The sequence below is a fragment of the Natator depressus genome, chromosome 9, assembly GCF_965152275.1.
Source record: "Natator depressus isolate rNatDep1 chromosome 9, rNatDep2.hap1, whole genome shotgun sequence".
Taxonomy (NCBI): Eukaryota; Metazoa; Chordata; order Testudines; family Cheloniidae; genus Natator; species Natator depressus.
The window spans coordinates 83,311,537-83,328,288 of NC_134242.1; the positions used below are offsets into that span (position 1 = coordinate 83,311,537).

The 16,752-nt window shown below is 52.8% G+C and overlaps 1 protein-coding gene across 2 annotated transcripts in view; it reads left to right on the top strand.

Annotated features, from left to right (window-relative positions):
- The first annotated feature begins 232 nt into the window (after nt 1–232).
- The window catches only part of AMMECR1 (AMMECR nuclear protein 1), a 100,710-nt gene continuing 84,190 nt past the window's right edge, over nt 233–16,752 (top strand). For both annotated transcript variants that reach the window (XM_074962482.1, XM_074962483.1), the window contains exon 1: nt 233–654. In XM_074962482.1, the coding sequence (XP_074818583.1) occupies nt 233–654 (422 nt within the window). The remainder of the gene's footprint in view (nt 655–16,752) is intronic.

Sequence of the window (16,752 nt, forward strand, 5' to 3'; positions counted from 1 at the left end):
CCGGGCGGGGCGGGAGGACGGCGAAGCTGGCTGCGAGGCGCGGGGCCTGCCACGCCGGGGCGGCTCTAACTCCCCTCTCCCTTTCTCCCCATTCATCCTTCCCTGCCCCCTCCCCGTTGCAGGCGGAGCGGGCCCGGGAGGAGGCGGAGCAGGCGGCCGCACGTCCCCCGGCCGGCCGGCCGGCCCCCCCGCTATGGGTCGGAAGCGCTGCGTGGGGGGAGACGGCTCCAAGATGGCGGCGGGTTGCTGCGGGGTGAAGAAGCAGAAACTCTCCAGTTCCCCTCCCTCGGGCTCGGCCGGCCCGGGGGGCGGCGGCGGCAGCTCCCACTGCGGCGGGGCGGCGGCAGCGGGCGGCGAGCCGGGGGCGCTACCCCCGCCGGGGATCGCCCGCCTCAACGGCCTGGGGGGGCTGGCGGGGGGCGCCGCCGGCTGCGTCCTGTCCCCGCCGCTGCCGCCCAGCTGCGGCGGGGGCCCCGGCGGCCTCTCCCCCCCGGCCGCCTCGCTGCTCGCCTCCCCCGGGGCCGGCTCCGGCGGGCCCGGCTGCAGGAAGATGGTGGTGTCGGCCGAGATGTGCTGCTTCTGCTTCGATGTGCTCTACTGTCACCTGTACGGCTACCAGCCCCCGCGGAGCCCCCGCTTCACCAACGACCCCTAGTGAGTACCCGGCTCCGGCCCCTGCCCCCACAGCGCCCCCTGGCGAGTACCCGGCTCCGGCCCCGGCCCCCCGAACAGCGCCCCCTGGCGAGTACCCGGCTCCGGCCCCTGCCCCTGCCCCCACAGCGCCCCCTGGCGAGTACCCGGCCCTGGCCCCGGCCCCCCGAACAGCGCCCCCTGGCGAGTACCCGGCCCTGGCCCCGGCCCCCCGAACAGCGCCCCCTGGCGAGTACCCGGCCCCGGCCCCCCGAACAGCGCCCCCTGGCGAGTACCCGGCCCTGGCCCTGGCCCCCCGAACAGCTCCCCCTCGTGAGTACCCGGCCCCGGCCCCCCGAACAGCTCCCCCTCGTGAGTACCCGGCCCCGGCCCCCCGAACAGCGCCCCCTGGCGAGTACCCGGCCCCGGCCCCCCCCCGAACAGCGCCCCCTGGCGAGTACCCGGCCCCGGCCCCCCCCGAACAGCGCCCCCTGGCGAGTACCCGGCCCCCCCCGAACAGCACCCCCTGGCGAGTACCCGGCTCCGGCCCCTGCCCCCTGAACAGCGCCCCCTGGCGAGTACCCGGCCCCTGCCCCCCGAACAGCGCCCCCTGGCGAGTACCCGGCTCCGGCCCCGGCCCCTGCCCCCCGAACAGCGCCCCCTGGCGAGTACCCGGCTCCGGCCCCTGCCCCCTGAACAGCGCCCCCTGGCGAGTACCCGGCCCCTGCCCCCTGAACAGCGCCCCCTGGCGAGTACCCGGCCCCTGACCCCCAAACAGCGCCCCCTGGCGAGTACCCGGCCCCTGCCCCCCGAACAGCGCCCCCTGGCGAGTACCCGGCTCCGGCCCCGGCCCCTGCCCCCCGAACAGCGCCCCCTGGCGAGTACCCGGCTCCGGCCCCGGCCCCTGCCCCCCGAACAGCGCCCCCTGGCGAGTACCCGGCTCCGGCCCCGGCCCCCCGAACAGCGCCACCTGGCGAGTACCCGGCTCCGGCTCCGGCCCCGGCCCCCCGAACAGCGCCCCCTGGCGAGTACCCGGCTCCGGCCCCCCGAACAGCGCCCCCTGGCGAGTACCCGGCTACGTCCCCCCGAACAGCGCCCCCTGGCGAGTACCCGGCCCTGGCCCCGGCCCCCCCCGAACAGCGCCCCCTGGCGAGTACCCGGCCCTGGCCCCGGCCCCCCCCGAACAGCGCCCCCTGGCGAGTACCCGGCTCCGGCCCCGGCCCCCCGAACAGCGCCCCCTCGCGAGTACCCGGCTCCGGCCCCGGCCCCCCGAACAGCGCCCCCTCGCGAGTACCCGGCTCCGGCCCCGGCCCCCCGAACAGCGCCCCCTCGCGAGTACCCGGCTCCGGCTCCGGCTCCGGCCCCCCGAACAGCGCCCCCTGGCGAGTACCCGGCCCTGGCCCCGGCCCCCCCCGAACAGCGCCCCCTGGCGAGTACCCGGCCCCCCCCGAACAGCGCCCCCTGGCGAGTACCCGGCCCTGGCCCCGGCCCCCCCCGAACAGCGCCCCCTGGCGAGTACCCGGCCCTGGCCCCGGCCCCCCCCGAACGGCGCCCCCTGGCGAGTACCCGGCTCCGGCCCCGGCCCCCCCCGAACGGCGCCCCCTGGCGAGTACCCGGCTCCGGCCCCGGCCCCCCCTGAACGGCGCCCCCTGGCGAGTACCCGGCCCCGGCCCCCCGAACAGCACCCCCTCGCGAGGCCCCGGCTCCGGCCCCCCGAACAGCGCCCCCTGGCGAGTACCCGGCTCCGGCCCCGGCCCCCCGAACAGCGCCCCCTGGCGAGTACCCGGCTCCGGCCCCGGCCCCCCGAACAGCGCCCCCTGGCGAGTACCCGGCTCCGGCTCCGGCCCCCCGAACAGCGCCCCCTGGCGAGTACCCGGCCCCGGCCCCGGCCCCCCGAACAGCGCCCCCTGGCGAGTACCCGGCCCCGGCCCCCCGAACAGCGCCCCCTGGCGAGTACCCGGCCCCGGCCCCGGCCCCCCGAACAGCGCCCCCTGGCGAGTACCCGGCTCCGGCCCCGGCCCCGGCCCCCCGAACAGCGCCCCCTGGCGAGTACCCGGCCCCGGCCCCCCGAACAGCGCCCCCTCGCGAGTACCCGGCTCCGGCCCCGGCCCCGGCCCCGGCCCCCCGAACAGCGCCCCCTCGTGAGTACCCGGCTCCGGCCCCGGCCCCCCGAACAGCGCCCCCTCGTGAGTACCCGGCTCCGGCCCCGGCCCCCCGAACAGCGCCCCCTCGCGAGTACCCGGCTCCGGCCCCGGCCCCGGCCCCCCGAACAGCGCCCCCTGGCGAGTACCCGGCCCCGGCCCCCCGAACAGCGCCCCCTGGCGAGTACCCGGCCCCGGCCCCCCGAACAGCGCCCCCTCGCGAGTACCCGGCTCCGGCCCCGGCCCCCCGAACAGCGCCCCCTCGCGAGTACCCGGCTCCGGCCCCGGCCCCCCGAACAGCGCCCCCTCGCGAGTACCCGGCTCCGGCCCTGGCCCCGGCCCCCCCCCGAACAGCGACCCCCTGGCGAGTACCCGGCCCTGGCCCCGGCCCCCCCCCGAACAGCGCCCCCTGGCGAGTACCCGGCTCCGGCCCCCCGAACAGCGCCCCCTGGCGAGTACCCGGCTCCGGCCCCTGCCCCCCGAACAGCGCCCCCTGGCGAGTACCCGGCCCCGGCCCCTGCCCCCCGAACAGCGCCCCCTGGCGAGTACCCGGCCCCGGCCCCTGCCCCCCGAACAGCGCCCCCTGGCGAGTACCCGGCTCCGGCCCCTGCCCCCCGAACAGCGCCCCCTGGCGAGTACCCGGCTCCGGCCCCTGCCCCCCGAACAGCGCCCCCTCGCGAGTACCCGGCCCCGGCCCCCCGAACAGCGCCCCCTGGCGAGTACCCGGCCCCGGCCCCTGCCCCCCGAACAGCGCCCCCTGGCGAGTACCCGGCCCCGGCCCCTGCCCCCCGAACAGCGCCCCCTGGCGAGTACCCGGCTCCGGCCCCGGCCCCCCGAGCAGCGCCCCCTCGCGAGTACCCGGCTCCGGCCCCGGCCCCCCCCCAAGCAGCGCCCTCTCGCGAGTACCCGGCCCCGGCCCCCCCCGAGCATCGCCCCCTAGCAAGTACCTGGCCCCCCCCGAGCAGCGCCCCCTAGCGAGTACCCGGCCCCCCGAGCAGCGCCCCCTAGTGAGTACTCGGCCCCCTTGAACAGCGCCCCCCTAGCGAGTACCTGGCTCCGGCTCTGGCCCCCCTGAACAGCGCCCCCTAGTGAGTACCCGGCCCCTGACCCCCGCACAGCGCCCCCTAGCGAGTACCCGGCCCTGTGCTCCAGCCCCAGACAGTGCCCCCTCGCGAGTACCCGGCTCCGGCCCTGCCCCCCCCGAACAGCGTCTCCTATCGAGTACCCGGCTCCGGCCCATGCCCTGTGCTCCGGCCCCCCGCAGCGCCCCCTAGTGAGTATCCGGCCCCTGCCCCCCGCAGCGCCCCCTAGTGAGTACCCGGCCCCTGCCCCCAGGACTCCTGTCCGTGCCAGCACCCTCTTCTGAGTACCTGGCTCCAGCCCTGCGGGCTTCAGCCCTGTGGGCTCCTGCCCTGTGGGCTCTTGTCCCCGCCAGCACCCCATAGTGAGTACCTGGCTCCTGCCCCGGGCTCCTGTCCCCGAGCTCTGGCCCCTCGCCAGCAGCCCCTAGTGAGTACCCGGCTCTGGCCCCATCCCCCGGGCTCCTGTCCCCACCAGCACCCTCTCGTGAGTACCTGGCTCTGGCCCTGGGCTTCTGTCCACAGGCATCTCCCGCCGCCAGCACCCCCTAGTGAGTACACAGCTCTGGCCCTAGGCCGCTGCCCCCTGCCAGCGCCCCTTAATGAATACCCTGCTCCAGCCCTGGGCTCCTGTCCCTGGGCTCCTCACCCCGCAGCACCCCCTTATGAATACCCTGTTCCAGCCCTGGGCTGTTGCCCCCAGGCTCCGCCCCCTGCCAGCGCCCCCTAGTGAGTGCGTGGCTCTGGCCCCGGCTCCTGTCCCTGCCCCTGGCACCTCCCCCCGACAGCACCCCCTAGTGAGTACCCAGCTCCGGCCCTGGACTCCTGCCCCCGGGCTTTGGCCCGCTGCCAGCACCCCCTAGTGAATACCTGGCTCCTGCCCCCTGGCTCTGACCCCGTCAGCGCCCCCTAGTGAGTACCCGGCTCCAGCCCCTGGGCACCCCCGGGCACCCCCAGGCATCCTGTTCTATGCACCCCTGGGCACCCTGCCACCCCGAGCAGTGACCCATAGTGAGTACCCCACACTCTGCCCCATATACCCTCCCCAGGCACCATATCCCAGTGCACCTTCTCCTTCCCGGCTGCCACATACCCCATTTCATCAGTGAGCTCCACTGAGGACTCCATGTCAGGCACCATGCCCCATATTGTCTGTACCCCTCACTCCATACAGCTACCAGCCCTCTCTTTACCAATGACCACTAGTGAGTATTCCCTACTGGGCACCTTGCCCCCATTTACTCCCTACACCATACCACACCACATACAGCTGCCAGTCCCAGCAGAGCCCCTGCTTCATCAATGACCCCTACTGAGTGGTCCACACTGGGCTCCATACTGTCCCTTTGCAGCCCATGCTCTTCCACCCTGTATAGCTACCAGCCGTCAAAGCCCTATATCACCTCCATGGACCCACACCATATATCTGACAGCATCTGAGGAGCTGCCCCACTTCACCAGATACCCCTAGTGAGTACCTGACACAGAACACCATACTCCTATTCTGCCCCCACGTATATGGTTACCAGCCTCTGATTCACCAATGATTTCTGGTGAGTATCCCACACATTGCCCTCATTGCTTTTTGTATTCCCATCCCCTACACATAGTTCCCAGCCTCTGCGGAGCCCTAGTTTCATCAGTCACCCCTAGTGAGTTTTCTATTTCAGGACCCATACCCCTATACCATCTCATAGATCTTCTTCCAGCCCTAAACAGTGTGGAGCCCGGCTTCATCAGCCTCTAGTGAATACTTCACATCAGGCACCCATACCCCTTCATGATACCCCTTGAGTTCCCCTATGGGGCTCCCAGTGAGCTCTGGCTTCACCAGTGACCCCTAGTAAGTGTCCTTCAGGGCTCTTGTACATCTACTATCCCATGCAGAGCCTTGGCTTCACAAGTGACCTCATCTGCCCTGCTCTGTCCCCATGTGCAGCTATTAGCACTTGCAGGGCAATGGTATACTTCCTCCTTGCTGCATGACCACCATGCTTGGTAGACCCCTTCCCTCCCTCTCTCCCTCCTCTTGCTTCACCAACATCTGCTAATGAATTCCTCTCTCCATCTTCTATACCTCCGTGCGCCCTCAGTAGTGCTTCCTGCTACCACAGAGTCCTTGCTTCACCAGTGACACTTGATGAATGTCCTTTGTATTCTAGATATATCTGGCACATGATTAATAACCTTAATGGAACCCTCATTACACTGACCCCTAGTGAGTACTCTGTGTAGGAGATGTATAGTCCTAGCTGCCATAGATCTCCTGCTTCACCTACAACCCCAGCAAGTACTCCCTACATGCCCTTCTAAACTTCTGTGTACCAATGTGAGGGGCTCAGCTGTGAGTTTCTTTACATTACCCTTTCCTCTCTACGTCCTGTGTGCTCCCCCTTATAGATACCAGTTTTTTAGGGACTCTTGTTTCTCTTGATTTGTACTAAGTAGCTATCATCTTGTGTGGGGGTCCACTTCCCTTCTATCTGTTCTCCATCCCAGTCCTACATAGATAACCAGCCTCAATTTTCTACAGTTATCACTCTGTGGTTTCATTGATGGGGGAGAACCGAGTTCTGCCCACAGTTTATTTGCTGTAGATTGATAAAGAATAAATAACTTGTAGAACTCTCTCCGGTAAGCACGTGGCCAGCTCTGCTAGTTAAGGTTGAGTGTCACTTTCTGTCTAAAGGTCAACTATTTTAAGTGCTCTAAAATCCACATTACTTGGATTGTCTTGAAATTTGCTGTGGCTCATGGTGGTGCAGGTTAGGATTAGTGGTCAAACTTAATGTCATTTGACAAAGGGGTTCCTAAAATACACTTCTAACCTTCCCCCTTAAAAAAGATGTTTACAACATCAACTGGTTCCTGTAACTTTTTTTTTTTTAATGAACACCTAGGCTCAAACTATAACTCTAATCCTCCCTAAACTGATCTCAGCCACTCAGGATTTCTCTCTCCTAGGCCTGGTCTACTCTACAAAATTTTACCAGTAACACTTCCTTATTTCAGCACATCTTTGCATGCGTCCACATTCAATTTTCGGACCTGTCAGTAAAACCCTGAGTTTGTCAGTGACTGAAAACCACTTCCCTGAATGACACAGGTCCTCTACCAGCACTGTTCCACTGGTAAAATGTGTGTGGATGCTGCATTACGTGTACTACCAGAAATAGTACTCCAGCAACTGGGGTCACAAATTTGAACTCTATTGCACAGTGACTGGAAAGAAACTCTCTTCCCCCCCTTTTAAAATCTCCAGCATGTTTTTGAAATGACCCTTTCCCTGCTAGCCCACCTTTGCAAGCACACAGTTATACCTCGGTGTAAAAACTCCAGCTAATGCTCATGCAACTTACTGGTCCTGAATTTCCTCCGCCTATGGGGAGAACAAACAGTACAAGCCCAGCTGCGGCAAACCCAGTTGGATGAATAGTGTTTTGAAGAACTGACTTTCCAAAAAAGTAGTTTTTCTGCAATCCTTCAAATAAAGGATCATTCTCAAAGGGACCTTTGCTCTCTTGGGAGATCAGAAGTGCTGACAGAGCAGATCTGTAAGGGGGAATGTTGGGCAACTTTCCCTTCAGTGACATTTGGGGAAAAGGGAAGCGTAGCCATCTGTGCCCTCCCTTTCCTCCATCCCCTCCATTCCCCATAAATATCCCTCCATTCCCCATAGTTCCTCCCCATGGCTGTTCTAGGACTTGGCTACTCCCTCAACAGGGGAAGGAATTCAGAACTCCTCACCTTCTCCTTCCTGCCTCCAGCTGTGGGGAAGGGGCTCCAGGCTTAGTCTTCCCCACGCTAATGTTGCTTCTAATGGGAATGGGGAATTCAGAGCATTGCAGGAGAATGTGGGGTGGAAACGAAGGGCTCAGAGCAGTGCAGTGCAGTGCGGGTTATTTGGGGCTTCATCTGTCCCCCTGCAAAAAGTGTCCCCACTAACTCCATGCAAGTATTGCACTGTTCCAGCATCTTTTGCCTAGCTCTTCAGCTTGTGGATCCCATTATGGCTCCCACCTCTCCATGGGGAGGAGGGAGAATCACATTGTGTTGGTCAGGCAAACAGACAGGAGATGTCGCTGGATCAGTAAAGGACTAACATGCTGTCATTGCATTCTGTGGCTAGGGTAATCGTTGCCAATAGCCAGAAGTAGGGGAAGAGAAGAGCTGGGCTGTGGTACATGGAGATGCTGAGCAATTTTTATTAAAAACCAAAGAAATTAAGTGTGCCAAAATTTTATTAATGGAGAGTTAAGATTTCCCAGTGGTGCCTCATGCCTTTCCCAAATGTGCAGAGTGGTTAAACTTAAGCTTCTGAAAACCAAGAAATACAAAGTTAAGGTACATGCCACTCTGCAACCTAACTGTAACTCTGCTCCCTTTGAGCAAAGCCCCAATGCTCCAACAACACATACTAGCTCTCAGCTCTTACAGATACAACAGAACACTTCAGGAACAGAGCACATGACATTGTAAAACAAAGCGTAATACCTCTTTGCTAAGGCAAAACTCAGGTTTATGTTAGGCATAGCGAACAGGAGTTGCTTATGCTAACACAGAGTGTACTCCACACAAACCACTCCAGATTTGCTAAGGATTCTTCTCAATAGGCCCTGGAGACCACTGTCATATATGCCACCAGACTTCTGATAATCCCCATGGTTGAAAAAAAGATCCTTGTGTATCTCTGGTGACTCAGTCTACAGGATTCAGAGCTGAAATGAGGCAAACTTGATCTCTGAAGGTACATATGCACCTCTCCCCATATCACAGTGATAGCTCTGTTGTGCTGCTCCCATTAATCCCATCACCGTTCAATACAGCTACATATAACAGAAGGAATGCAGCTGGCGTGCATGCAGTTAAAAGCTGGAATTCCAGTCTGTGGGATATACAGCACAAACAGTGGCATGTTCTTAGTCCTTCCTCCTATCTGCTTATTATAGATTCATGGATATTAAGCCCAGAAGGGACCATTAGATAATCTGGTCTGACCTTCTGTATAACACAGGACAGAAATTTTCATCAAGTTACTCCTGTTGAGCCTTATAACTTGTTTGACCAAGACTGGATGCCTTTCTGGAAGATATCTTAATTTGGAGACATCCATAGATAGATAACCCACCACTTCCCTTTATAGTTTAATGTTTGCAGCACCCTTACTGAACCGTTCCCAATGGCTGTTTCCTCCTGGGGGTTGGGGGGTGGTATGTACCTTAACTTTGTATTTCCTGGTTTTTGAGAGGTTTAAGTTAGCCACTCTTCGCATTCTGGAGTAGCACAGAGCACAACTGACCAACCTTAACTGAGTTACCAAAGATTTTGGGCTTTTAAATGTAAGTATTTTCCCCTTTGCTGATATGTTTTTAAAGCAAGCAAATAAACAAATGACCTGAGTAACTGTTTTGGAGACTAGGAACTGTGAGAGAACAGTGGTGGTGACTATTTTAAATACACAGGTAGAATTATGAATTTAATTCTTTCCTTTCTATTCTAATATTTTACTATTATTAAAGTGGGAAGAAACAAGAGACAATCAAATGAAGGACCATTAAGAAAATACTGTACCAAAAAACCCTCTCTCCTTACTGAAGTTTTGTTCAGCAGCCTCTTCTCAGATAATTCCAGTGACTTCTACTTACTATAACAACATTAAAATAAGTTACATGAACTGGGATCCCTTTGGTGTCTGTCAGTTTTCAGCATTTGGACAAGAATTGTGATTTAGCCCAGGTTGAGTGTAAATTGACCCTGTGGGATAGAAAAGGTTCTGGAGGACCCTGCTTGTATGCATTCCCCCCAGCTGCAGCTTTTTTGTTCCTTTGTCTTAGCTACAACTTCATACCTGTTGTTACCTGAATAGGGTTTTTCCTCAGAGGACAGGCTGATTTGATCATACTTTGGACGGGTGAAAAAACCCTTTATTCCTCCACCTACAATCCCAAGAGCGGTTTCTTTGAAACTTTAAAATAATAATAATAATTATGCTTTTTTTTAAGACTGGCACTGGATTTTAGGAGAGACAATAATAAACATACATAGGTAGATAGTCTGTATGTTTAATTATGGCTGGCAAATCCAAAGGGCTATATGTATCTTTTGTGTGTGTTCTGGTCTTTCACCTGTGCATACAGTTGCCTGTACTATTTCTGGGGCATTTACTCTCTACCAATTATTATTTTTTCACACACATTTACTGGCTTTATACTCCACACTATTGCCTTCATCAGTCAACTTTTCTTTCCAGGAACAATTATATAAAAATGTTTGTAAATGTATGATCAAAGTAGAAAACTTCCCATGTGATCTAAGAGAAACTTTCAGTCTGTCCAGCCCTATATTGACTCTCTAAAGAACTGAGCATGTAGTACATGTTCACTTCACTTTCACAAAAGTTAAACTAATATCTTTAATGTCAGAAGATTAAACTGTTCTTCTAGAACACTTTTTTGTGTGACTATGGAGCCTTTGCTATGTATAATAAAAATTTATCCTTTGCATAACAAACTGTTAGAGGTCATCTATAACTATTGCCTTAGTCTTCACAATAAGACATGTCACTTTATACTGAAGGGAATGGGTTCTGTGGTGTTCAGGATGCCCAGTTGGTAGGTCCTGTTTCTGTCTGTGACTGCATCCAAACTGTTCTGCTGTTTGTCATATTTGTTTTTCTTATACATTTCAAAACTTTTATTCAGTTGTAATTGCTCTCTTCCCTTCTACCACTGAACACGAAATATTTGACTGTGAAGCAGAAAGTCTTACAAAGAAGCATCTTGTAGATTTTTTTTAAAAATGCAGTACAGAAAGAGGTTCAGGGTATGTTGGCTGCCAGTAGCAGTGTTCTGTAGGGAATTCCCAGCATGTTCAAAAGTAAGATTGCTGACTATGCCTTGGTATTGTAGCAGAGGAAAAATGATAGCGTACCAGGAAACTGTAAGAGACTACAGAAAGAATGGTTTCAGAGTAGCAGCCGTGTTAGTCTGTATTCGCAAAAAGAAAAGGAGTACTTGTGGCACCTTAGAGACTAACCAATTTATTTGAGCATAAGCTGTAGCTCACGAAAGCTTATGCTGAAATAAATTGGTTAGTCTCTAAGGTGCCACAAGTACTCCTTTTCTTTTTACAGAAAGAATATATCTTTGCCAATAGGTTTAACTCCTAATGTTCTTATAAAACGGAGAAAGTGTTGAGATGATAAAAGCTCTAAATACCCTGTCATAGCTGTGGTATTAGTGACTCTTTTCAGTTTTAGTTGAAAATGGGTACTAGGTAGGAATTATAGGTATTAAACTGTATTCAGCAGGACATAGGAAGTGGGCAAACTGCATAAGTACAGCAGAAGGCAGATGGTCAACAGGTTAGTAAGGCTTGTATTGTTGAGAGAGGTGTTGTGTGAGACTGTCGGCTGCATGTGCTTCTGATTTGAGTGAATTTTCCTAAGTGCAAATGGGATGGAATCTGCCAGGAGTTTGCAGTACAAGAAATAGGAGGTGTAGGTGCTCTTGGGAAAGGACCCAAGATTTCATTCTTTCAGCTGGAAGAATTCGCTGTAGAGTTTGGTACTGCTCATACATCATCTGTGGTCAGTTACCATATTAGCTTTGGAGAGACCGGCTGTTCCCTCCCGCCCTAAAGGATGTGCATGTGGAGAAACCGCTTTTCCTTTGTTCTGCCATTGCCTATATAGATGTACTTCCTTGTTGCATCTTCTATTTTGGCTAATATATCCATATCTTTTGTTGGTCCCATTCTCTCTCCCCTCCCCCCCTCCCTTGGAGGTTTCCAGCTAGAGATATTCACAATATAATGTGTTTACGTTATCTTATACCTAAGGCCCTATATTAATCATGATTTCATTAAGATCACAGAATCCACAAAAGACTGAAAATGTAAAAAATCCTGTGTGTGTGTATTTTGTTGAATGTAATTTTGACGGTGTCTTTTTGTGACACTGTATTTTAGATGCTTTCACCTCAACCTATTTGCCTTTGAAAAAGGACATATTGGGGCCTAAAATTGAATATTTCATTTGTCCAAATCCCTTTCTGAAGAGCAGTAGTCTGTTTTGCTCTCTAGAGATCTCTGAATAGTTAAGAATTTAACAATATTCAAATACTTCCTTTTGGTAGTGATGCGCTGTGAAAGTGTTGTTTTTTCTTGAGCAGTCTATTAAATCTGTCATTTGTATTATATATTAGGCCTTCACAATTTGGATGCTATACAGCATCCTTTAACATTAGCATATATAAGCTTTAATGCTGTTTAGATTTGCAGATCTATATTCTCTTTTTAAGAATCTAAGTGGTTTCCCTCTGAGGGTATATGTACACTTTAACCTGGGCTGTAATTCCTAACTTGAGGAGACATACCTAGGCTAGCTGTGAAAACTGAACTATTGCCGTAAATATAGCATGTAGCCGTGGCAGTGGGAGTGGCGAGGCGGGGGTTAGCAACCCCAGATACATACTTTGCATCTCGAACAGGTGTGTACTCAGGATGGCTCGCCCCTTCCATCACCATGACCATGCTCTATTTTTAGTGCACTTGGTCAGTGAGAGCTAGTGTAGGTCTGTCTCCTCAAGTTGGGAATTACATTCCCAGCTGATAGCATAGACTGTAGGTTTGCAGAACTTTTCAGCTTTAAATCTGTATGGTTCTTTTAGCTGCAGATTTCTAGGACCACCAGCTAAGAAAACTTGATGGCAACTGAAGTTCGATCATGGTTGTCAGAAGAGGGTTACTAAAAACAAAAGTACATTTGGAAACGGAACATCTACACAGTGTGGTTTGTTATATCAGTGAAGTTTTACTGATGAAGTTACAAGTACGGAGCTAATTTCAAACATAAAGTCAGTTATTTAAACTTAGAATAGTGGATTGTCTAGATTATAGAGTGGCTCTTGTCAGTGCTATAATTTATGCTGCCTGGTCAAACAGAGCTACATTGCCTTTCAAGCTGTCATAGATAACAAAAGCAGAAGACCTTTCCCCTATACTAGGTTGATAGCTGGTTTTCAGGGTTTCGGTATCATTTTTAACAGAAATCCAGGCTAACGGGAGTACTATAGGGAGCTATTTACAAGTGTTAAATAAGGGGTTTGCATCTTTCAGCAGCCTTTAAGCTCATGTGAAAAACATCTCTGCATCTCATACTCAGCCTGCATGTGCCCAAAACTCAAAGCTTGAAATTATATGGAATATTTTTTCACATGCATGCAGTTCAGTGAGCTGCAGCACTACAATGTACAGTCATATATACAAGACCAGCCTTGTGAGGGACAGAAGTAAAACTAGGTCTAACAATGAGGATATATAGCAGTGAGCTAAAATGATCACAAATTTAACTAAACATACTTCCAGAAAAATATTTTAAAAACTCTGTTCCTGCAGAGTGACCTCCTGAGATCTATTTTTGAAAGGAAGAGGTTCTCTCCTTGGCTGTCAGTATTCAATCTCTGACGAGGTACCTCTTTCTTTTTGCTGCTGCTGCCTGCTTTACCCCATGCTACTTATACTTTGAGGTGACCCAGGCATACTCCCACTTTTTGTGATTAAACAATATGCCCTAATACCCGTGGCAATGTTGGGCTTTGGTAACTTTCTGGAAAGCTGTTCTTGTTGATGCTGCATGGGTGCCCTCTTACAGCACCAAATATATAGAACCAAGATTATTAAAGATCTAGTTCCTGGATTGTTCTTGGTTCGGTGAGTTGTTCTGATCAGCCTTGTTTCTACCTGAGGTGGGATCACAGGCTTATTGGGACAGCTGTCAGTGCAGAGATGCATTTATATCCTGGGGCTTTTGTTCTCCTTTGGGTTATGAGGAGCGCTCCCTCAGCTTCTCTGGCCCCTTGGCTCAGCTCATTTCATGTCACCTTTCCTTGCTTTCCTTTTAACTCAGGAGTTATGTGGCCTTACTAGCAGGGTCCTCCTTAGTAATCTGGGGATCATAAAATACACTGCTGGTACTCAGTCTTCTCCCAATTAACGTGTTGTCTGTCTCATTTACTCTGCCAGCCTAACTGCAGCATTATCTTCTCTGTTGGACAGTACTTCTGACCACTTGTCTGATTCAGAGGAAGAATAAGGGATAGGGTATTTGCAATAACCTTTTTTGACCAGCAAGAAGAATTTTTTTTCCTCCTCAGCTTTTTCGGAGGACAGGTCACCTCCATGTCTCTCTTTGCCACTTGACATTTTGGACAAGAGTTTCTAGCTTGTGTGGTAGAGAGTCTGGTATTGGAAATTTTAGCTATCTAAGGCTCATTGGCTGTTGTACTTCCTAATGTCCAAGGAGAAAAGTCCAATAGCTCATTATTAATGGGAATTTTCCCTAAGAAAATCTGATTGGCACCAGCCTCCCTCCCAGCTGCATACAAGAAGCTAAAGGATCACCTTTATCAAGTGCCACAAAAAGGGTTCCAATATTTCCTAAGATGTCCTGCTGACTTGATGGTTGGGGTTAGCTGCCAAAGAAGTTGCAAGGCTGGTTCAACCTTTCCATTTGGATAAAGATGCCAAAAGAGTGACTTTTTGGGGAAGAAATTCTTCTTTGGGTATGTTGGGTATCCAAAAGACCAAAGCAGCTGGTGACTGAGGGGTATATGGTGTCCAAATGTGTGCTGTGGGTGGCTTACAATACTTCAGACTTTGGTTCACTCAGAGTTTAATGAGAACAATTTTTCACCCTCCTCCTTGTATTAACCTTTTACGTACTTGAAACCTGTTATCATGTGCCCCCTCCCCTTAGTTTTTTCTTTTCCAGACTGAACAAACCCAGTTGTTGTTTTTTTTTCCAATCTTTAATAATTTTTTTTGCTCTCCTTTAGACTTTCTCCAATTTCGCCACATCATTCCTGAAATGTGGCGCCCAGAAGTGGACACAATACTCCAGTTGAGGCCTTAGCGAGGAGGAGAGTGGAAGAATTACTTCTCATGTCTTGCTTACAAACACACCTATTAATACATCCTCCAAAGCACTTGCAACCCCTCTCAGCTTGGAATCGTCCATAAACTTTATAAGTGTATTGTCTATGCCATTATCTAAATCCTTGATGAACATATTGATCAGAACCAGGACCAGTCCCTACAGAATCCCATTTGATATGCCCTTCCAGCTTGACTCTGAACCACTGATAACTTCTCTCTGAGAATGTTTTTCCTATCAGTTATGCATCTGCCTTATAGTAGCTCCATCTAGGCTATATTTCCCTAGTTTGTTTATGAGAAGGACATGTGCAACAGTGTCAAAAGCCTTACTAAAATCAAGAGATGCCACATATGCTGCTTCCCCCCCGCATCGACAAGGCTTGTTAACCTATCAAAGAAAGCTACTAGGTTGGTTTGACATGATTTGTTCTTGAAAAAATCCATGTTGACTATTACTTATCACCTTATTATCTTCTAGGTGTTAGGAAATTGATTGCTTAATTATTTGCTCAATTATCTTTCCGGTTGCTGAAGTTAAGCTGACTAATCTAATTCCCCAGGTTGTCCTTATTCCCCCTTTTATAGATTGGCCCTGAATTTGCTTTCTTCCAGTCCCTCTGGAATCTCTCCCATCTTCCAAGGATCAGATAATAGCCATGGATATCGCTTCAGTCAGCTCCTTGAGTATTTTAAGATGTATTTCATCAGGTCCTAGTGACTTGAAGACATCTAACTTGTCTAAGTAATTTTTAAACTTCTTCTTTCCCTATTTTAGCCTCTGCTCCGACATAATTTTCACTGGCATTCATTAGGTTCGACATCCAGCTGCTACTATCCTTTTTGGTGAAACGAAAACAAAAAAGTCATTTAGCATTTCTGCCATTTCCACATTTTCTTGTATTGTCTTTCCCCCTTCATTGAGTAATGGGCCTACCCTGCCCTTGGTCTTCCTCTTGCTTCTAATGTATTTGTAGAATGTTTTCTTGTTGCCCTTTATGTCTACAGATAGTTTAAACTTGTTTTGTGCCTTGGCCTTTCTAATTTTGTCCCTATGTACTTGTGTTTAGTTATATTCATTCTTTGTAATTTTACCTAGTTTCTACTTTTTGTAGGACTCTTTTTTGAGTTTTAGATCATTGAAGATCTCCTGGTTAAGCCAGGGTGGTCTCTTGCCATACTTCCTATCTTTCCTACACAGTGGGATAGTTTGCTCTTGTGTCCCTAATAATGTCTCTTTGGAAAACTGCTAACTCTCTTGGGCCTGGTCTACACTGGGGGGGATCGACCTAAGATACGCAACTTCAGCTACGAGAATAGCTTAGCTGAAGTAGATGTATCTTAGGTAGACTTACCTCGCATCCTCACGGCGCGGGGTCGACTGCTGCCGCTCCCCCGTCCACCGCGGCGAGAGACGGAAGTGGAGTTGAGTCGACGGCAGAGTGATTGGGGATCGATCACTACCCACCAATCCGGCGGGTAGTGTAGACGTACCCTTGAACTCTCTTTCCCCTTAGACTTACTTCCATGGGATCTTACCTACCAACTGTGAGTTTGCTAAAGTTGCCTTCTTGAAATCCATTATCTTTATTCTGCTGTTTTCCCTCCTGCCATTCCTTAGAATCATGAACTCTATCGTTTCATGATCACTTTCACCCTAACTGCCTTCCATTTTAAAATTCTCAATTAGTTTCTCCCTGTTTTTTCAAAATCAAATCTAGAACAGCCTCTCCCCTAGTTGCTTTCTCCACCTTCTGAAATAAAAAAAATGTCTAAGGCTTTCAAAGGGAAGTAAAAAGAGCTCTTCCCAGAAGATGATGCAGTGCCTGAAGGGATGTCTGTCGCTGTGAAAGGATGTGTCTTAGGCGGAAAGCCACGGTAGCTTTTTACCAGCCAAAAAAAAGATGGCAAGCCTAGGGCAGACAGGCTGTTTTTCGGTATAGCATCCTCCCAGCCAGCTCATCTTTACA